The 23,115-nt window shown below is 42.8% G+C and overlaps 1 protein-coding gene across 2 annotated transcripts in view; it reads right to left on the bottom strand.

Moving 5' to 3' along the window:
- LOC121454383 (solute carrier family 22 member 19-like) overlaps positions 1-19,116 on the bottom strand; it is a 51,666-nt gene extending 32,550 nt beyond the window's left edge. The window contains exons 1-5 of one of the 2 annotated variants that reach the window (XM_041661685.1): positions 18,569-19,116; positions 17,547-17,650; positions 9,035-9,189; positions 8,767-8,956; positions 5,306-5,429 (exon numbers count right to left, since the gene is read on the bottom strand). In XM_041661685.1, coding sequence (XP_041517619.1) covers positions 5,306-5,429; positions 8,767-8,956; positions 9,035-9,189; positions 17,547-17,650; positions 18,569-18,967 — 972 coding nt within the window. In that variant the 5' untranslated portion in view covers positions 18,968-19,116. The remainder of the gene's footprint in view (positions 1-5,305; positions 5,430-8,766; positions 8,957-9,034; positions 9,190-17,546; positions 17,651-18,568) is intronic. The other variant, XM_041661686.1, reaches the window with a different exon arrangement.
- Positions 19,117-23,115: the final 3,999 nt, after the last annotated feature.

Here is a 23,115-nt window from a genome sequence, read left to right as displayed (position 1 = left end):
ATACCTTGCTCAGCCCAGACGGTCCAGGCAACTTTCTATTGTAGACAGTAGAGAGGCTTGTAAGGCCATTCTCCTTTTTCAGGACTCATTGGCCATTGCTAGATGAAAGGGGTCATTAATGCCTACTCATCCTCAAGATTGACAGTCAGTTAATGATGTCTGGGAGAGGAAAGACATTCTCTTCAATGGAATAGCCACTAGAAGTCACTCACTGTCCTGTAAATAATATATCATCCCTGCTTCGATAGCTAACCCTAATTTAACTTCTTGGTTCACACCCACACACACAAAAAAAGACATGAAAGTATAAAAGGACTGAGTAAGAAGAGAAATGGGATGAGTGGGGATGAAAGAAGAATAAGAACAATTAGTGATAAATATGTGTCAGGAGCCAATTTCCTCCTAAAATCATTACAGGAACCATCACCCTGGGGAGTCTGCAGAGAACCCCACACCCTTAATTGTGTTAGGAATAGTTCTATTGACAGAGCCTACCCCACACCCAAATTGGCTGTTAATGAGAGCTATCTGTTAGCGGAACCCACCCCACATTCCAAACTATCTAGAGATCTAGGTGTGTCAACTCAGTGACTTCTTGGCCTACAGTGACCTGACCGAAGACAACCTCCTGCCTACGTGACCAACTCGGACCATGTGACCAACATGAACCACGTGGCAAGAGCCCAGGCCCCTGCGCCCACCCCCCAACTCTTTACCCTATAAAAGTTGTACCCCGTCTCTAATAAAGGGAGGCTTTGACAAGAATTCTAGCTTAGCCTCATTCCGCTTTCCTAGCCCATTATCTTCCAGGTAGTGCCTATCCGTTGTTGTTCTCTTGCAACACTACAACTCCCAACATCCCTCTGGACTCCAGCGCACGCAAGCGCGGGACACATTTCCCAGAAGCCTTTGCATCCTCCGTTAAAAGCAAGGACAAGTCACGAGTTCGCCCCTTCTTCTCTTCCCCGCCTTTCCTACCGTGTCTGCACGCCCTTCCCCACCTGTTTGTTGTCCCTCCTCCATTAAAAGTGCACCCACGTGGGAGTGCCGCGTGTCTGTGTCTTTCCTCGTGTAACCCTCGTCTAACCCGCGGGAATTAAGAACAACATTTTGGTGCCGCCGCCTCGACCCGGAGACCTCTCCGTCCGGTGCCCGAAGCTTTTGCCTCTGGGTTTCACTGACAAGGTCTAAAGAACCAACAGCCTTCGCTCACCGCCACCTGTTCCCCACGGCCATTTCCACCGCTTCATCCTGATCCGTGAGTTACCCCGGGTTCACTTCCTTCCCCCTGGGGCGTTCAAAGACTGTCCGGCCAGCTTTCTTTGCGCACCTCGGGCTAGGGCTAGGTTGCTAACCCGCCTCCCCCGGTTTTTTGCCCTCGGCCGAAACGCTCAGTCCGCGCACCCAGAGTTCGGTGCTCCGGGCTTTTTCTCTTTTTTCTTCCTTTTTTTCTAACTTTTTTCCTGTCCGCTTTCGGGCCGCTCCTTGTGGCACCTCCGGGCCCTGTGCCCTAAAGAGCTTAATCGCCTCCTCTCAGCCGGGACTTTCTCTCCCGTACGGTTGCTGGGTCGGGGCAGTTAAGTGTTAACACGCCCCAAATTCGCTCAGACGCCTGCGTTTTTGGCTTGCCGTGTTCGCGGTACTCTGTTGGTACCTTTTTGCGGCTGGGCTGCACTTCGGCCATGGGCTCAAAAAATTCTAAACCAATCCCCCCATCTTCCCCGCTCGGGCAGCTTCTGGAAGCTCTCGAACCCCACGCCCTCATTCCCTCCATAAAACTTTCCAAGTTAACACGGCTTTGTTCCAAGACTTGGCCTAAATACAATTTACAAGGCTCTATCCGCTGGCCTTCCCAGGGATCATTTGACCCTGACACTCTGCGGGAGCTGGCAAATTTTTGTCACCGGTCAGCTAAATGGAAGGAATTAATGTACGTGATGGCCTTCTTTTATATGGCTCTAAAAACTGACCCATCTACCTCGTCACACTGTTCACCGGCTCACATGTTTTTGGCTCTACCCTCCCTCCAGGAACCCTCCGCTCCGACCATGGACCCCGCTGATGACCCCCCGCCTCCCCGACCTCGTGGGACCACTCCTTCCCGCCCTGCCCAATCGGGGGCCACCTCCTCTATCCCCCCTCCTTCAAAAGTTTCTTTTAGGTACAAAAAGGAGTCACCTACACCTTCTCCCCACGCCTCTAAACGCTTCATTCCTAGGTCTCCAGGAGTTCCGCGTAAACATCCTTCTGGGTTGCCTTCCCGTTCCTCTGAATCCCCCAAAAAATCTCATTCCCCCCGTCTCATATATCCCAACCTTTCCGATCCAGCTTCACCTAACTTCTCACGCAGCAGAACCCGACTGCGAAGACAATTAACAATTTCTTCCCGTCACAGGAGGCGCAGCAGGCGGGCCGAATCGACTTCGGATTCTTCCGTCTCACCTCCCCGCCCCACCCCTCTGCCTCGGTCTTCCAAGACCCCCTCAGGCGCTAACCCCACTGGCCGCCTTGCGCCTAATTTCACCCCTCCCCTTACGCGCTCGCGAGCCGCTGCCGCAGCAGCAGACCCTGATCAACCCAAACCAGCTACCGTTCTGCCCTTACGAGAGGTAGCTGGGGTCGAGGGCCCACTTCGAGTGCACATCCCCTTCGCCTTATCGGAACTTTCACATATTTCTAAGCTACTAGGGTCGTATACGGCTAACCCCACTAATTTCACAAAAGAGTTTCAATATTTAACCCAATCTTACAGCCTAACTTATCATGATATTTATATGATTCTCTTTAACAACTTGCTTCCTGAGGAACGCCGACGGGTCTGGGAGCAGGCGAGACTGCATGCTGACGAAGTACACCAGACCCAGCCTTCTCATCCACCCGGTGCAGAGGCGGTGCCCGAACAGGAACCCCACTGGGATTACAACTCCCCCGGGGGCATTCTGTCCAGAGACCGATTCTTAACCTGCCTCCTGGTGGGATTAAGAAAGGCGGCTCTCAAACCAGTGAATTATTCTAAACTTGCAGAAATATTTCAGGATACAAACGAGAATCCTTCCGCATTCCTTGACCGTCTCACCAAAGCTATGCTACAGTTCACAAACATGGATCCAGAATCCAATGAGGGCAGACAGCTCCTGATGTCCCACTTTGTCAACCAGTCCTACTCAGACATCAAGGCGAAGCTCAGACGTTTGGAGAAGGGTCCCTTAACTCCACAGGCACAGATCCTGGAGATGGCCTTCAAGATCTACCACTCAAGGAATGACAAGGCCAGAAATCATTGCCACGTGATCCCCTGGAATTTTCATATACCGTACCATCCTCAGTCGTCAGGTAAGGTAGAACGAACTAACCGCTCTTTAAAGGAAGCCCTCATTAAGATGTCACAAGAACTCCACCTCGACTGGGTAAGGCTCCTGCCTTTAGCTCTTTTCCAACTCCGAGCCCTTCCAAGGGGCCCCCTCCTCATCTCACCCTTTGAACTCATGTATGGGCGGCCGGTCTTAACCCCCGGCTTCTCATCGGAGACTTCCCCCCTTCCTGACCACCTGCTCACTCCCCTCCTGTTCCACTTACGCTCACTACTATGGGACTTCACAGATCACTCACTACCTCGACCATGTGCTAATACATGTCCGCCGCCAGTTAAAATAGGGGATGAGGTATTACTCTCACCCCCAGGCCAGCGCCCTTCACCCTTTCCCCTAAATGGCAGGGCCCTTTCAAAGTAATTCTTTTAACTCCCACAGCTGCCAAGCTTAAAGGAATTCCTCATTGGATTCACCTGTCACATCTTAAACCATTTATCTCCACAGCTCAAGATAATCCTTCATACACGGTGACTCAAACCGGACCCTGTACTCTTAAGTTCCAAAGGACGCCAGATTCAGCCCCCCTACTACAGTCTAAGGACAACAATGGTCCCGATCCGTCGCTGTGTTAACACACCCTCCCTTCTTTAAATTCATAAATAACCGTCTAGCTGTCGTTACAGGTACCCCCATCAAATACGAAGGCAAGTGGTAAGCAGATTCTCCTCTACAAAGCTCTTTTACGTAACAGGCCAGCCGCTGACTGCAGCAGTGGCCCCTGAAATGTTAAGAGATGTATGGTTAGAATCTATTTCTTTTAAGACAGTTTCCTTAAGCTCCGGGATGCCAGCCCAACGGATCAAACACAAAGGAATAAGTATCACTTAATTTTTTTTATCATTTCTTAACCCCGGACATCCTAAGACCCTCTCCCCCCCCCTCTTCACCCCAGCTCCCCAAAAATTCCCCCCCTTCTTTTAATTTTTTTCCTTTTACTAATGCAACTTTTGCCTTCCAGCATCTTAATGATGACCCAGCTACTCAGGAAAAGCCACACAGATTTCTTCAATCAGCCGCCTCAGACGACAGCCAGGACTTCGAACATCAGTGACCGACTACACCAGCCAGCAACCCTGGACATCAGTGACCGACTACACCAGCCAGCAACCCTGGACATCATTGACCAACTACACCAGCCAGCAACCCTGGACATCAGTGACCAACTACACCAGCGACCGCAAACGCCAATGGGACATTGCCAAGATAATCGGACATTCCCTGGACCCCTCAACGCCCAAAGCCAGCAGAAAGCAGCCATGAGAGACTGGACTACGCCCCCATTCCCTACCCTTTAAGGTCCCCCAATTTTTTTTTAATCAAACCAAAAGGGTGAAATGTTGTTCTCTTGCAACACTACAACTCCCAACATCCCTCTGGACTCCAGCGCACGCAAGCGCGGGACACATTTTCCAGAAGCCTTTGCATCCTCCGTTAAAAGCAAGAACAAGTCACAAGTTCGCCCCTTCTTCTCTTCCCCGCCTTTCCTACCGTGTCTGCACGCCCTTCCCCACCTGTTTGTTGTCCCTCCTCCATTAAAAGTGCTCCCACGTGGGAGCGCCGCGTGTCTGTGTCTTTCCTCGTGTAACCCTCGTCTAACCCGCGGGAATTAAGAACAACATCCGTGACCCTGGAATAACTGATTGCAGGGTGGGTTACAACCCCTAGACTGAGTAGCCCACCCAAAGGCAATCAACAAATATGAAAAATATGTAACACATATATATAAAAATGTTACAATGCTCATCATTATGTATAATTATATAAGCTAAGAAAAAGTTTTAAAATCCTGTGGATAAGTTTTTACAAATTAAATTCAATAAGCAAAAGTCCCTTTTGAATGAAATATATGTATGCAATATATTTAATAGTGGCATATTGCATCTTGATCAGGCTTGTGCTTTCTTTGTGTCATAACAAGCTGCCATTATGCTCACCTCAATGGTTAAGATGTCTCCAGAACTCTTCATTCCATTTATGTGTGCGACTTTTCTAAGTTCCTTTAAGCTCCTTTGAAGTTTGTTGGTCACAATCAGCCACCGAGCTGACTCTGACATCCACCTGCACATGAAGATGTTGAAAGTAAAATTAATTTTCATGTGGTCATTTTTTTTGTACCACATTTGTCCTTGGATAGTTTTATTATTAGTTTAACAGTTATAGAAGTAAATATAATGGTTATATAAAAAAATATAATGGTTATAGCAGTAAATATAATCCTATGTTATCTGGTACTAGAAAACAATTTATCCATGTAGTACACCTGTACTTCCGGACTGCAGAATTGGAGTCATGTTGGTCTCCCTGCCATGACCTGGATGCAAATTTACATGCGGTTCACCGAAATGGAACATAAGGGACACCTATAAAGTACTTTCCCAGATTCCCTGTTAGAATGCAGGCAGCATTTATTCATAAAATGTTTTCCTAAATTAAGGACCTCTGGAAAATTGTACACAGTAATTATACCATTTGAAGTGTGTTCATTCCTACACCAAGCACCTGATGGCATCTAACCACTCATTACAGAGGAATCTGATTAAGTTTCTCATTTATATAATGGGATAATCAGTGCTACGGTGTTGATTGGTGTGTTGTGAAGATTTAAGTTGCATGAATGGGTCTGACAGAAGATTTTCTTTGTCTGATGAACTCCTCTCACTGTATCAAGCCTGTCAGATCCCTTACAGTCATTTCTAACCAAGTATGCCGTCTCTGCTGATCCAATAGTGTAGCACTTTTTAAGTAATTTTAAAGGAGGAAAGGTATGATTTTGTTCTGGGAGCTAAACCCACATAGCCTCTTGCATTAAGTAGGGGACCCCAGCTTCCCCTGCTCAGGCCCATCCTGGCAGGCCAGAAGCTCACTGCACTAATCTGAAGGAGAAAATTACATCTCAGACATACTAAGACTTAATCCTCTCCTGAACATCGTGGCTCTAGTGTCGGAGCCCTTGAGGGTCCAACATAAATTCCCTAATTCCCTAACCCGGCAGGAACGGAGTCGCAAGGAAAAGAACTGATACAGCTTACACCGCCATCATGGAAAAGGCCAGAATCCGCGTTTATTCTCCAAACATTTTATATACCCACACCAAATTGAGCGGGGAGGGGGGAAAACACATTACGCCATCACCTAGGCAACCAGGTGCCTGGGCTCAAGTCACGTCTGCCTAGCAGTCAGGTAGGCCCTGAATTAGCATCTCTATAAGACACCTTCCCAATTACAAAAGGAAGGAAGCACCAAACATCTGAACTCCTAAGTCATCAGCTTCAGTCAAACATCTCTTCTCAGGTAATCCACATTTTAACAAAAGAAGCTAGGAGCAGGCATCCTGGCCTTTGTTAAGGGCAGAGACAGCTTGTCTGCAGAGCTACGTGATCAGCTCGGACCAGGCTAATGGCTCTTGTGCCATATCGAAATATGGGCCCACAATCTAGTAAAAGAAAAAAGGCAATCTGAACAAAAAAGGAAGAAATAAAAAAACACTCAACCAACCAAGTTCTCCAGCTGCTTCAGTCCCCACTCAACCCAAAACAACATGACTCTTTCAAAAGTTGCTAATCCCATAATAATGATCATAATAGAAATGACCAGAAAAAATCCCAGACAAATAATTCAACATAATGATTATAACCATATTTAGCACTTCAAATAATATGTGAGTATGCTCCAAGAGAACAAAAACAAAGAGAGAAATAAAATAAGGAGTAACAGAATTCAGTGAAGAGGTAAGATTACTGGGGGAAAAAGAAGCTGAAATGATGCTGAAACGAAAAACTCATTAATTAATTCAAATAGATAACCTCGGTGGAGCCCAGGCTGGGGAAGGTTGAAGAGAGGAGGGGAGAGGCAGGGAGGGGAGCAGAGAAAATGTAGAGCTCAATAAAAATCAATAATAATAATGATAACAATCCACCACAGGCTATTACAATTCTAAACATATATGTACCAAAAACAGATGCGCTCAATTTTATAGAAAAAACACTATTAAATCTAAAATCCCAAAGTGATAGTGAGTATCCCACTCACACCAGAAGACAGATCAAGGCAAAAAATAAACTAATTGTTTTAAAAGTAAAAGAATAAGAGGCCATCCCAATCACCCACCTGCAGACCTCTCTCATTCTCTCAGTGCCCTCCCAATTCTCCATCTCCTCCTTGTCACCATGTCCCAGACCCCAAATCAAGTAGAGAACCCCTACCTGACCAGAGGGCCACCAGAAGTCCAGCCCCCAACTCTAGTGGAGACCTCCCCTCCCCACCCCACCCCCACTCGACCACAGCCCATACAGGCCAAGGAACCAGAGAAGAAACAGAAACCAAGGAACAACACACCAATCCAAAAGACACAAACCCAGAAATAGGCACTCCAAACCCAGATTCCTGGGTATTATCATAAGAACACAATCATGCACTCTGTTTAAAATAGAAGCATGTTATAAATGGTAAGCGCTAATATGTATGTTGCACCTCCAATGTTTTCAAATGTTTTATTTATATGTAAAAACCTAAATAAAAAAAACATGAAATACTGTAAAATTGAATGAGCATAATAAACACCTATAGAACATTCCACTCCAACAATAAACACCTTATATTCTTTGTAATGGCGCCCATGGAACTTTCTCCAAAATCAACTTCCTATTAGGACACAAAGCAAACCTCAACAAGTATAGGGAAACTTTAATAAACATCCTTTATTCTGTCTGACCACAAAGAAATGCTGGGTATCAGAAAGCACACAAACTCATGGAACTTAAATGATGACTGGGGAGAAATTAAGAAGGAAATTTTGTAATTCCTAAGACGGCATGAAAATAAGAGCACAACATATCAAAATCTATGGGACTCAAGAGAGGCAGTCCTAAGAGGAGACTTATAGCACTAAGTGCCTATACCAAAAACATTTGAGAGATTTCTAGTTAATAACTTAACGGTATATCTTAAGGCCTTGGAAAAAGAAGAACAGACCAATCCCAAATAGACAGCCAAAATCAGGACCAAAATTAAGAAAACGAAACAAAAAAACTTTGAAAGACAAACAAGGTTGACAAACTCTTGGCTGAATTAACCAAAAGAGAGAAGGGACCCAAATAAGGAAAATTAGAAATAAAAGGAGAAACCTATAACAAATACAAACGATGTTCGAAAAATCATAAGAAAATATTTTTAAATTTCTTGTTCATTGAATGGGAAAATCTAAAGAAATGGACTAATATCTATATGCATGAAACATAACAAAAGCAAACCAATACGAAATTAATAATTTAAACAGATCCATAGTCAGCACATACTGTCGGGTACAGACCAAGGACAAATGCATTTCTTTTGTCCTGATTCCATGTGCATCGTCATGCCAGAATTCCATAAGACAAAAGAGAAAAGGAATTCTTACCGTGTGGGCACAAGTAAGAAAAATATTGGTAGAGAAATCATCAGTTGGAGGTGGTGCCAGTTTTGAACAGTAAAAGCCAGGCCTGCTAATGCCATCTGTCCAATCCCTGAAGAACATATTAACAGTGTTGTTGTCAAGGCTTGGAATTCAGGTTTTGTCCATTCAATCACTGAAAGAAAAGAAAATGAATCTTGACTTCCAATAAGCTGGGAAGAACATCCAGGTCAAAACCAAAGCTTGGAAACTGTCCACAAAAGCTTTGACTTACTGAGCAAGCCACAATTTGTCGTAAAACCTGAGGAAGAAATTCCTGCCAGGAAACGTAGTGAGCAGTAGATAAGGAAGGTGGGAGCAAACGCTGCACAGGTTTCAGAGACGGCCATTTGCAGTAAAGCACATATGAAGACTAACTTCCTCCCAAACCTGAGGGAAAGGAAGGATTAGATTATGGGAACAATGCCGTTGGCATACAAATTGAATATCCTTTAAAATGATAAATAATTCTTAAAAATAACCAAGAGTGTGTATCCTGCAAAGCTACTTTCTGTGTTTGTGAACAGCATAAACCAAAGCTTCTTCTCCAATTTGCTACCAGTATTTTTCCTACTATTTCAAGCCATAAGACAGTGTAGAACATTGGAGTTTTAACATAATATAAATACCTATTACTAAATTATTCATTTAGCATGTATCAGTAACTTGTTCCACTATTATGACAAAATACTTGGTAAAAACCCACTCCATGGAAAAGGGGTTTGGGTTTGGCTCAGAGTTCCACATAGCACACATTTGGCAGAGAAGGCGTGGTGTGGTGGTTCCATGGTGGCAGGAGAATGGAAGAGTTCCTCACATGATGACTGATCGAGGCAGCAGCGTTCAGACTTGACCCTGAAGGTTAGGTATCTTTATCAGGATCTACTGGGGAAAAATTAACTCTACCAGTCAGTCCCCACAACCAAAGGTTCCACAACTTCCCAAAACACTTCCATCATTTAGGGGGTAAAAAATTCTGTGGGTGATACTTCACATTCAGACAAGACAAGTATAGATTACACATAGTATTTCATATTTGCCATCAAAATCAGCACTTTGGAATTCAGGACTCCTGTGCTGGGCATCTGTGAATATTTGATGGTGGACTGCCCTCTCTGCTGAGTTTGGATTTAATGACCTGGAACAACATTGCACTTTCTTGTGCAGATTATTTAAAAGTCACAAAGCAGGCATAAGAACTAGTACAAAGGTCTAAAGAAATAATTAAGCCAGATGAAGAACAAATAAATACAAAACAGAAAGATTCAGAAAGTCAAAATTCAGAGTTGTATTGTCAACTGGAAGAGGAATCCTCTCCTATCAGTTGAACAAAAGCATGTGTACTGATTTCACAAGAGTGTGGTAACTGCTGAACCACTCTGTTATAGCTGCTCTTCTCAAAGGCGTATTTACATTGTGATATTAGTTATACATTCTATTATAAACATATTTATACAACATATTCCTAATTCTTAAGTTTGTACTTCACTTTAGAGCAAGGAATGAATAAAAAAGTGTGTTAGATAAAATGATAAAATGACAGTTTTGGTAAAACTTGGTCAGTCAAACAATAAATAGGTATATCATGTAAATCATATGTATTCTCATAGGAAAGAGCCATCTGTAAAACTGGTAAATGTTCTATTTCTTCAATGGCAAGTCTTTGGTGGTACCCTAGTTGTGCATACCTAGAAGACAGTCTTCATGGACTCCCACTGTGAAACATCATGTAGCAATTAGAAAAATGAACTGAAAGTGCAGAGATATATAGGTATCCCAACAAACAGAAAAAGAGTGTTGAAGCACATGGTCCCTAGCTGGTGACACTGTTCTAGAACCTTTGGAATATGGGGCCTCATTGGAGGAAGTGCTCGTCTGAAGACTAAGTAGAGAGCCTGACACCAGTGCTTTGCTAGTAGATAGCCTCCATCTCCTGTCACCATATCCCAAGCCTTCATCCCATCATGTCTTCCCATCACGATGATTGTACCCTCAAGCATGTGCAAAAGCAAAATGCAGAGAATGGTTGTAGGAATTCCTACAGCCAGTAGCCTTTAAGTTACCCGCACACTTGGGCATGGCCTCTTATATTCTATATGCTGATGTAAAGCGCGCATCCAGCTTCTCTTCCAGAGGCGTGATTCAGTTCCTGTTCCCCATTCCTGCAGAGGATTGGGGTCTGTGAGTCTACCCCTAAATAAATAACCCTTTATAATACTCAATTATGAGCTACTGTGGGATTTCTTTTTAGCATCCTTCCTTAGAGAACAACTGGCTGTGGGGTGCTCAACCCCAACCAATGCATCTACCATGCAACCACTATACTTAAGGCTCAGAAACCACCACAGAAGAGGGAACAGAATGATTATAAAAGCCAGAGGACCAGAATGTTTTCTGTGAGAGAGTATCTTCTATAAACAACAGGAGCTGTACCCAAAAAATCTGAAGAATATGGTCACCTAAATAAGACTAGCACAATGACAGCACCAGTTGACATGCCAACACAGATGGAGGAAATCTCATAAGACCCCACCCCTAGTTGAAGAGCTATAACCAATTAATGGCTTCTGGTAGAGGGAGAATCCGTCTTCCTCAGGGATGAGTCCCCTGATAGATTGTCCAATCCTAAGTGATCAGCCCTAAATACACACAACAAGCAAAATTAAATGGACTCAATAGGTTATATTTATATGTGGGTATATGCATATGTAAAATAATAATTTTAAAAAGAGGTCATGAATTTGAGAGATAGTTTGAGAAACACAGGAGGAGCTAGACGAGGAAGTGAAGAAGTGATATAAATACAGTACTCACATATAAAACTCTCAAAGAGATAAAAAAATTTTTAAATTGAAAAAATCCTTTCTTAATTTTCTCTTGTCAGGAGTTTAACAGAGATTAGGAAAACCACTAATATGGAACACACCTGACTGATCTCTTATTAATAGAGAGATATTAGATGTTTGATATTTAAAGAGATCATTATGTGTATATAAGCACTTCTTCCCTCATTTCAGATTCTCTTTGTTTTGTTTTGGTTTGGGGGGGCAGTTGTCTGTTTGTTTTGGTTTGGGTTTTTTGGTTAATTTTTTTTTTCGGTTTGTTTATGTGCTGGTTGGTTGGTTGGTTTGTTGGGGTTTGGGGTTTGTTTTTTTTTTGTTGTTGTTGTTTTTTTGTTTGTTTGTTTTTTGGTTGTTTGTTTTTCAAGGCAGGGCTTCTCTGTGTAACCCTGGAATATCAGGGTATCTCTTCCCCCTTCTTTGTTTTGAAGATTGACTTTACACTGTGACATTTCTTGAAGACTAATAAATAATTCTAATCAAAGACTAACAATTCTAATGAAAAGGTCAAGATAATGAGAATCAATTTAAAACAAAGATCTAAATTTAATTAGTTCTTTGGTGAAACAGAAGAAAAATGATCAATTAACATATTCCATGTGAACTGTAGGAATAAAACGGTACCCCCAAAGGCTCAGGGATCACTGAGGAAGACAGAGCAAAGAGACCGCTTCTTAGCCAAAGGTCAGAAAGATTGGAGCCAAACAGAGTCTTCTAGACTTGACGGACGTGGCACTCCTCAGCTTTCAGCAGCTGTGACTGACTACAAAAGACCTGCACGAATCAAGTCAGCAGGAGCTCCTAAGTCCCTACCCCTGACTGAGAAGCTATTAGCAGCTGATGACTTCTGAAGAAAGGAGACTCAGTTTTTTCCCTTAAGGGTATGGACTCCATCCAGCAGGTGGACCATTCCACAGTGAATGGCCCCACACCTAGGGCAGCACAAATTGGAACCAACATCTTATTTTACAAAGGGGATGGGGAGAAGAAAAAGTTAGGAATGTGGGATGGGGACTGCATTTGGAAGGAGTTAGGGGGAGGGTAACATGAATATATGACAAAAATATGTCATATGCTTATGTGAAATTCTCAAAAACTAGTAAAAAATATATTCTTACAAGAATATGATGGCTGGAGAGGCTGTGTTAATATTAGACAAAAATAGATTTTAGAACAGATGTTTGTCCAGGTGTGGTAGTACATAGACACAAGTCTTGAGGCACTAACATTATTATTATTTGAAGACTATTTTTGGAACACACAAAGAGTTTGCGAAGGTGGGCTATGTAGTGAGACACTGTGAGGACATCTATCCTCCCATGTTCCCTCCACCGCCAACAATCTTGGCTGTTGTCTTCTAAGGAAGACTAATTCACACTGTGTTCAGAAGTCAAAGTTTATCTGGAGCATAGTTCAAAGGAGCAGCAGTGTGAAAGTCTACCACTGCTATCTGAACTTAGTAGTCTTAATTACCACGTTCCCTCTCTCTCCCCTGGGGTGGTCTTCGGGTGTCTTCCTTCCTGGCAAGATGTTTTCTTGGAAGCTGTCTTGACCCACAATTCGACCTTTTACAGTTAAAAGCACAAATATGAATAAAAGTGTAAGGACTCACAAAGTTGACTAAGGAAAGGCAAAGGTGACTCTTGAATGTTCCTCAGGGAGAAGCTCTGTGGGAGCCAGCTAGAACCTGCTGGAACCAACTTTGTTTTTTGACCTGATCCCTCTTCTTCCTCCTGTCTGATTACCTCATACCCAGATGCCAGTTTTCTCACTAATCTTCCTCAGTGTTCCTGGTGTTGGGAACAGTGTATTAACCCAAAAAATTGTTATAATAATTTTAAGTTAGGAAACCTGAGAACTGTGATTTCAAGACCACCCTGAAATACATAGTTTGTGGCCAGCCTGTGCTACACAGTGAGACACCCTCTTTAAAATAAATAAAATAAAACAATCCACGAATAATAAGGTGAATAAATATTTTAATGAGTCTTCATTGAGAAAAGAAAGCACGTGATAAAACCGGACTCTCTGAATGTGGCTGACAAAGGGGGCTGACTGAGAAGCCATTGATAAAGGCACTGGGACTTGTTTCTACTGCGTGCACTGGCTTTTTGGGACCCTAGTCTATTTGGATGCAAAGCTTCCTAGGTCTGTAGGGGGGAGGGCCTTGGACTTCCCACAGGGCAGGGTTCCCTGCCCTCTCTTAAGGAGAGAGGGGGAGGGAGGAGGGAAAGTGGGAGAGTACGAGGGGAATGGGAGGAGGAAAGGAAGTGTAAATTTTTGAATGGGAAAAAAATAAATAAATAAAAATCAATTAAAAAAAGTACGAATTATAATGCTGAATCTCAAATTTACATTTATGTAAATAGTATTTTCAAAGACACAACACAAAGTTAAAGGAAAAAATATGTCAGTGGAGTGAGAGATTTTTAATATTACTCTCAGTAATTAACAAAAAAAGCAATGACTATACCACAAGACTTGGGACGTATGAGTGAATATTGCTTCCAACCAAAATTACTTGTTTGACATTACACAGCCCTGTTCCATGAAGAGCAGCTTACAAACCTGCTCCAGAATTCTGTGCCTCCAGCACTCCTACTTGGAAAATTACTATCTGGTCTGAGAGTACTAAGAGGGGCCATTCAGATTTTGTTCACTGTGAGCAAGGATGCCCTAGGCAGAATGGCTATCATCAGGAAAACTGAAAACAAGTGTTGAAGATGATGTGGGAAGGGAGGAACATCTATTCACTGCTGGTAAGGGTACACATTAGTACCACCAATATGAAAATTGGTGGCAAGTTTCTTCAAAACATTAAAAGTACCCTATGACCCAATCATATAACTCCTGGCATATACCCAAAGGACTCCATACTGTGCCAAAGAGACACTGCTCTTCATTTTATTGTTGCAATGTTTGTGATAGCAAGGACAGAGAAGCAGCCTAGTTGTCCATCAACAGATGAATCAATAGTGAAATGCGATACCTGCACACAGTGGGTATTCTTTTTTTTTTTTTTTTTTTTTCGAGACAGGGTTTCTCTGTGGCTTTGGAGCCTCTCCTGGAACTAGCTCTGTAGATCAGGCTGGTCTCGAACTCACAGAGATCCGCCTACCTCTGCCTCCCGAGTACTGGGATTAAAGGCGTGCGCCACCACCGCCCGACTCACAGTGGGTATTCTTCAGCTGATACCCGCACACAGTGGGTACTCTTCAGCTGATACCCGCACACAGTGGGTACTCTTCAGCTGATACCTGCACACAGTGGGTACTCTTCAGCTGATACCCGCACACAGTGGGTACTCTTCAGCTGATACCCGCACACAATGGGTACTCTTCAGCTGATACCTGCACACAATGGGTACTCTTCAGCTGATACCCGCACACAATGGGTACTCTTCAGCTGATACCCGCACACAGTGGGTACTCTTCAGCTGATACCCGCACACAATGGGTACTCTTCACTGATACCCGCACACAATGGGTACTCTTCAGCTGATACCCGCACACAGTGGGTACTCTTCAGCTGATACCCGCACACAGTGGGTACTCTTCAGCTGATACCTGCACACAGTGGGTACTCTTCAGCTGATACCTGCACACAGTGGGTACTCTTCAGCTGATACCTGCACACAGTGGGTACTCTTCAGCTGATACCTGCACACAGTGGGTACTCTTCAGCTGATACCTGCACACAATGGGTACTCTTCAGCTGATACCTGCACACAGTGGGTATTCTTCAGCTGTAAAGAAACCATGAGATTTGCAGGAAAAGGGTGGATTTAAAAAGTATAATACTAAGTGAGGTCACCCAATCCCAGAAAGAACAAACTGCACCTTCTCCCATATATAAGGATCATAGCCTATAATGCATATATGTAAACACGTGGGTATGATGGAGGAAGGTCATTGGCTAATAAAGAAACTGCCTTGGCCCATTTTATTGGTTAGAACATAGGTGGGTGGAGTAAACAGAACAGAATGCTGGGAGGAAGAGGAAGTGAGCTCAGAGACACCATGCTCCCCTCTCCCGGGCAGACGTGATAGCTCTGCTCTCTGAGGCACACGCGATGAAGCTCCGACCCAGGATGGACGTAGGCTTGAATCTTCCCAGTAAGCGCACCTCGGTGCTACACACATTATTAGAAATGGGCTAGTCCAGGTGCAAGAGTTAGCAGAGAAGAGGCTAGATAAAATGGGCCAAGCAGTGTTTAAAAGAATACAGTGTCCGTGTAATTATTTTGAGGCATAAGCTAGCAGGCGGCTGGGGTGCTGGGGACGCAGCCCCACCGCTCATATTACTACATGGGTAAATGTGGGGAAAACCTGGGGGGAAAAAAACAGAAAAAGAGGTCAAATACTTGCTGATGGGAAAGTATGAGAGTAGGAAAAAGACAATGGAACAGGAAAAGGAAAAGAATCTAGGGAGCAGCAACAGGGTGGGGGATAGAGACTGAGGGGGGGAGAGAGATGATAAGAATCACATGGACACACGTTATTTGAAATATCATGTGGAACAGAGTAGATGACTCTTGGGTAAGAGCATTAGTTGTTCTTCCAGAGGACTCAGGTTATATCCCCAGCACCCACATGGCAGCTTACAACCATATATAACTCCAGTTGGATGGCATCTGACACCATCTTCTGGCCTCCAATGGCACCAGGCACACACATAGAGCACAGACATACATACAGGCAAAACACCCACATATATAAAAATTAACAGTATTTTAACAGTATCCAACACTATGATGACTCCTTTTAAGATTACATGAAGGGAGAGAAGGATTTGTGGAGGGGGCTATAAAGATAGAATTCTGACAACTGTGAAATTGCCAAAGAACAATTAAAAGAGACTCTTTTTAAAAAAAAGGGGGGGGGAATAGGGCCCTCATGAATGGAATTGGTGACCTCATAAAAGAGGTGCAGAGCCAGTGAGAGGGTTTGGTGGCTAAGACACTAGCAGCCCATGCCTGGAACCTCAGTATGCTCTCCAGATGCCATGTAAAGATGGAAGGAGAAAACTGACTCCAGAAAGTTGTCCTCTCATCTCCACATTGCAAGTCGTGGCATGCATGCTTACACACGCATATTATGTGTAACACAGTGATACTAACGTTTAAAGTTAAAATAAAAGAGGCACAAGGAAGCTACGTGCCTTCCCTACTGAGGGCCCAGTGTATGACACTTCTGCTACGGAAAAAAGCAGCAACAAGCTTGGCGGAAGTTGTCATCTGTTTAAAAAGAAGTGTTTTTCAGGCACCAGATCTAAGTCATACCATAAACCGTGATGACAGTTGTCATTAGATGACTTATTTCATATGTCTGAAAGTGTGACCTTTAGAAATAATCTTTGGCAGAAGCAAAAACGGAAGTGACAGACGTAGCTTTCCAACACACCAATAGCACTGCAGGCATCAAAGGACATTCCGCCACTGTGTTTGACAAATGAAGATATGATATCCCTTCTCTGTGAACCACGATGTTCAATGCACTGTCCAGGAAGGAGAAAGCACAGTTCCCTGGCAAGAGTGTCAATGCTGTTTTCCATATCTGAATATTCAAATAGGACAAAAACAATGTGTTGAACATCTTTGCCTCGTTCCCATAGTTGACCCTTTCTCATATCTCTCAATCATGCTGTGACACTCTCTCTCCACCCCTCATCCTGAAACATCTCCATATCTCATGGAGAGGCTATTCCTGTATCCACACAACACATAGACTTCTATTCAAACAGTACTCATCACACTGACTGAAATTTCCATTTGTGTTTATGGTTCTCTAGGATAAAGGGTAAAGCTAGGAGAATTTAATTTGCAATAGCTACTTCATAATGCATGAATGACTCACAGGTGACTAAAATACTCATACACAGAGAAAGCCATAAACCAGAGACACTCACCTGTCTGTTAGGTGGCCACATAGGATATTTCCTACTAACGTACCACTCAAGAATGAAAATTTAGCTACCGAGTCCATTGACTGAGATTCACAAACCAGGTTCCACTGAAAAATATGGAAACCAGCAAAGTAAGATTTATAACCTGTCACTCTGACTATATCAAAATGCTTCAGTATGACCCTCAAGTCTCATTCTAGCACCCCCTAAACTCCTGTCCCTTTTCAATACCACCTGAATTCTACAATCCTGCTCTCAAACACACCTGGCTCCAGGAATCTTCTCCTAGTAACTAGGACTTTAGTTGGTTGTACTACTGACTTGTAACCCATGCTAAGAAATTCTCAAGCTTGGTCATATAGTGCGATGAGCCTTTAAAATGTACTGGATCCTATACCTGAGCACAGCCTCTCATCACTCTGAGAGCAGAGCTTGGGCACTGACATGGATGGATGGATGGAAACAGATGGACAGAGATGATATAGATATAGATACAGATATGCATTAGATATAGATATATTGACAGTACCAAAGTTGGAACACAAGCCTTGTGCGTAGCCCCCATTCTACCCTATCACAGAAGGTAAAGTATTGAGATTATTTAGAGTATTTAGTATTTAGGGTGCTAGGGATTGAAACTTGGGCTCATAGATGCCACACAAGCATTTTACCAATGAGCCATACTCCCAGACAGTCCATTATGGTTTTGTTCAGCCTCCTAAATATTTCTTATTTGAAATCAAACCTGAAAAATAAATACTGACTTGTAAGATCTATAAAAGAACACATGAATTATTTGCTTAAACTGATTTGGCACATAAGAATTATTCCTTAAACTGTAGCCATCCTGTCTAGGGAAATAACCAGGAGAATAAGTTTTTCTCATTTTTTGAAGTTATTAGAATTATTGAATATGTATTTCACATGTTGGCTAAAAGATGAAATCTAAGCTCAAAACATGTGCACTATTCATACTATTACTAAACATGCATCATGAACTTATGACAGGAAATGAAGTCACTTACCTCAGTCACAATGGTGAGGGAGGTGCTTTGGTCATACACCCAGCCATCCACACAGGGCTCTATGTCTGTCTCTGTCACATTGGAGAACGTGCCATTCAAATGAAGGAGATGCCACTGTGGTCGCACAAAACGATGACACTTGTCTGGCCTCAGGTTGGGGTCCAGGGGAATGGAGACCCTTAGGAGGTCTTCTTTGCTCAGGATCCCACTTTCATTATCAGAGACAGTGTCATTGTCCAGGACAGGGACCCAGCATCGATGACTGGGTATAGCTGCCGTGAAGTTCTCCAGTAGAGAATGGGGAGCCACTATGATATTGCTGATCAAAATGAAAGTCATCTGAAGGATCTGGAATCTCCCCAGGCTGCCAACTTGATCCAAGAGATCCTGAAAGGCCATCGAAGACAAATGACTATGTTCAAGATGAATCCAAAGGTTCTAACAAGTTTTGTTTCACTATAGAATAGAACCTGACCTCTTCTTCTAGTATACCCCTCTTCCCTTTTGCATTGAGGCATAGGGCAGCTATCCCCTAATGAGTTAGGTGTTAGCTGCTTCCTTCCTCTAAAGTCACGAAGAGAAACATTCTGCTAAGTTGCTTTCTGTAATGAGTCTGTTAAAGATTTACTTTGTGAGAAACTTTGTGCGTTGCCCCATCATCACCTGTAGACATTGATCTACAAACGCTGGGAAAACAAATGAGCGCTAACCTGTTATACAACATGCAGTCCTTTACAGAATATGCATCTTCCAAACTCACAAGTTAGGTGTTTGTCACTTTCCTGATCTGTTCAATAGTCATCTTGGCTAATGTCATTAACGAAAAGATTGGGAAGCTAAGTTAATACAAACAAAGGAATTAAGGAAAAGTTCTTGGCCTTTGCTACCTGACCTGCATCAGGTCCAATGCCTATGAATTCCCACTGTATATATATGCTCAGATGGTAGGAGGGTGAGCAGGGGCAAGGTGTTAGGTCTCAAAGAAACCTAGAACAAATCTCCCTCAGTACATGTGGCTCCTCCCACACCCTAAACCCCTCCCTCTAAACCTCTTCCTTGCAGGGGCTTGGCTTCCACTTCCCTTCCCCCAGCTTTTGATACCTACACAACTCAGCCATCTCGATCTCTTGGTTCCCAAGTGTTCTCTTTGCCCCCCTCTCTTCTCTTTTGCTCTCCCCCTCTCTCCTCTCATGGCCTGATTCAGTCTGAACTCTTTCCAGGTGCCTCCAGCTGCCCTCTCCCTCACATCTACGGTAAACCCTTCTCCTCTGCCATACCTTGGAGCAGTCCTGCCCTCATTTTTTTATTCATCTGATGCCCAAACCACAGGAGTAGCATAAATGAACTCCCTTTCAAGGGACTCAGCCTCTCTGAAACAAGCTGCTGGTTTAATTCCCCTAAGGTATTATGGTGGATTGAAAGAAAATGGCTCCCCAAGGAAGTGTCACTATCAAGATATAAAACTCAGCTCCTTCTCCAGCACCATGTCTGCCTGCAAGCCACCATGTTCCACCATGATGATAACGGACTGGACCTCTGAAGTGTAAGCCACACAATTAAATGTTTTCTTTTATAAAACATGGTTATGGTGTCTCTTCCCAGCAAAAGAAACACTAAGACAGGTATGAATGAATCATTTTTTTCCGGCTTCTGCCACCCACCATATTTGGCTTCAAACTCTAGAGCCCACTTCAGTTGTTCCATCCACTTCAGTTGTTCCTTCCATCCACTTCAGTTGTTCCTGCCATCCACCTGCTCTAACCGTTCACCTATCCTCAACCAATGGGGAAGGATCCTCTCTCTGGCTCCTGGAGTCTATTCTCTGCCCTCTGGAGCACCAACCATGTGTTCGTCTCAAGTCCTCTATGCTCTCTAGTGCTATGCCACATGAGAAACCAGCTAAGACACTGACCCGTCTCCCTTCATTAGCACCCTCACTTTCCCCCAAAGCTTTTCCAAGTCTACTTTACAGCTGCTTTCTCCAATCCTCCTCTGCTGGATAAGTGTCACCCTGGAGCTTCCAGCCTTGTCTACTATTACTACAAAAGTCACACTCCTGTGCCAGGACACTCCTCTGCCCTACTAAGTCTCTATCACATGGAAGGGGGTATCTCTTCTGTGTGACTTGAGACGTTTCTCTCTCATGAGTTTCTCAGTCCACTTGGCGATGCCCTGGTTTGAAACTCTTATTACCACAACACTTACCTCCTTTGCTCTCCTTGTTCTCATTCCTTCCTGGAACTTCCTTGCCTCTCACAGGAGCTGCAGTCCCACAGTTTCCTTAAATCTTTCTGGACTCCTACGATATTTGGGTGGAGATCCTATTTTCAACCCTTGTCCCTTACAGCTACACTGTTTTCTGTCTCTCAGCTCCCTCTTGGAGCGTATAGAAACCCTTCCTACAGGGGAGTTTGTTTTGCAACTCTTTCTCCTCAGACTCAAAGCCTCACTGTCTTAGTGAAAATAGCTGGGCCTCCAAACAGTCCAGTCAATGGCCAAAAGTTGGCACACTTGATTTTCCAATTTTCTCAATGGTACAACTTCTGCCCTTGCACAAACTCTCTTGTATCTAAACTTTCTCTGCTCTACAAAAAATGAAGCACTATTAATAAAAACTCAGAGACTGAAATTGGGGTTCAGCCTGAAGAGCCAAAAAGCAAAGCAGCCAGCCACTGACACTTACCTCGACCTCAATCTGAAAATGGTGATCCTGCCTCCAGGAATCTCAGAATGATACTGAACCTGAGAGATGTCTCCTCCCATTTTATAATCTTCTCTACTTCTGGTATTAAAGGCACCACTACTGCCTGGTTTCTATGGCAAACTAGTGTGTCTACTGAGATTAAAAGTGCGTGTCATTGTGGCTGCCAGAATTAAAGGTATATGTCATTGCTGGCTGGTCAGTGTGGCTTGTTTAGTTCTCTGATCCCCAGGCAAGTTTTATTTATTTTTATTATTTTTAAATATTAAAATACAAGTGAAATGCCACTACATTTCCCCTTTTTGTTTATAACTAATATGAGAAAAACTATATACAATAAATACAATAACTATATGCACTACATACAGGCAATAAATATATCAACAATGTCTAGTCCATGTGCATTTGACAAATTCAGATAAAGTACTCTATATCTATCCTATTAAATCCAAAGTCTTGTACTTAATTTACTTCCTATTATAACTTGCTTTCTGTACCTGGTAAACTATAACTATAACTATCTAATCTTCAACTTCCTCAGAGACCCAAGAAGAAAATAATATTAACTGAATAAGCAGGAAATGCAAGCAAGTGACTTCCAAAAAATGTGAGTAATGACAGAAACAGCTGGCTTCCTGGACGGTTACCCAATGTTCCTCTGCAACGATGAGGCATCCATCTTCAGCCTACAGGCCTAGCATATCTGACAGACTTTTCTGTGAAGCAGGATATTTTGTGTCCTGCTTGTCTAATTAGGACAGCATACTGTCAGCAGTCGAGGCAGGGGCATTTTCTTGCACAGGAACTTACTTTTTCCACAAAGAAAGTAAACTCCATGTGGAGTTTCTTTGATGTCCATTATCTTCTCTGAAGTAGATTGGTGCTGCCAGGAGCAGATATGTCTTCGCTGTCATAAAAAAAAAAAAAAACAACAACCTAGGTTATTAAACATCTTAAATGCCATATTCTGTAGATTCCTGAAGTGTTTGAAGATGACTTATCTAAAATTTATCTTTGTTTGACCTTGAAAACATACCAAATGTGACTATAAGTTTGCTTATACTAGGTGATTAACTACTAACCTATGGTTCCTTATTATTCTGAACAATTGGTGATAATAGTTTTCAAGAACTAGAAATTTACATTATATTGTTAAATGAGTTGTATAGGTACAATACCTTGAATAATATTAGAAATGTATGTACAGCATTTTTTAACAAAATTAATCTCAAAATTTGTATACAATATATAAAAGTCCAATCCAATGTAAAACATTTAAAATAAATATTTGCTTTTTAAAAGTAGGTTCAATAATCTACCTTTTTAATCTTATCATATCTATTCTCCCTTTTTCTTTTCACATCTATAGCCCCCTTTTTACATTTTTTTTATTTTTTATTTTATTTTTTTTTATTATTATTTTTTTTTTTTTTGGTTTTTCGAGAAAGGGTTTCTCAGTAACCATGGAGTCAGTACTGGAATTTGCTCTGTAGACCAGACCTCAAACTCACAGAGATCCTCCTGCCTCTGCCTCCTGAATACTGGGATTAAAGGTGTGCGCTGCCCCCGCTTGGCCTTTTTTTTTTCTTTCCAAATCAAGATTATATCTATAGCTTCACTTTTTTCTTTTCAGAGTAGATTCAACAATCTACCCTTTTATCCTATCATATCTATAGCCCTCTTTTTCTCTTTTTAAAACAAAAAACCTTAAATCTAATTTCCTTTGTTTAGCTTTTTTTCTGACCATTATCCATAACAACTTGTAACCAACACATTAAATAAAGACAAACATCCATAATCCATTTTTGGGGAATGTGGGCATAGTTTTCTGGGCTACTTCCTGCTG

Source organism: Microtus oregoni, unplaced genomic scaffold, assembly GCF_018167655.1.
Source record: "Microtus oregoni isolate MIOR12 unplaced genomic scaffold, Mior012 000012F_ref0000307, whole genome shotgun sequence".
NCBI lineage: Eukaryota > Metazoa > Chordata > Mammalia > Rodentia > Cricetidae > Microtus > Microtus oregoni.
The sequence above is the reverse complement of the archived record's forward strand: the minus strand, read 5'-3'. Positions and strand labels throughout refer to the sequence as shown.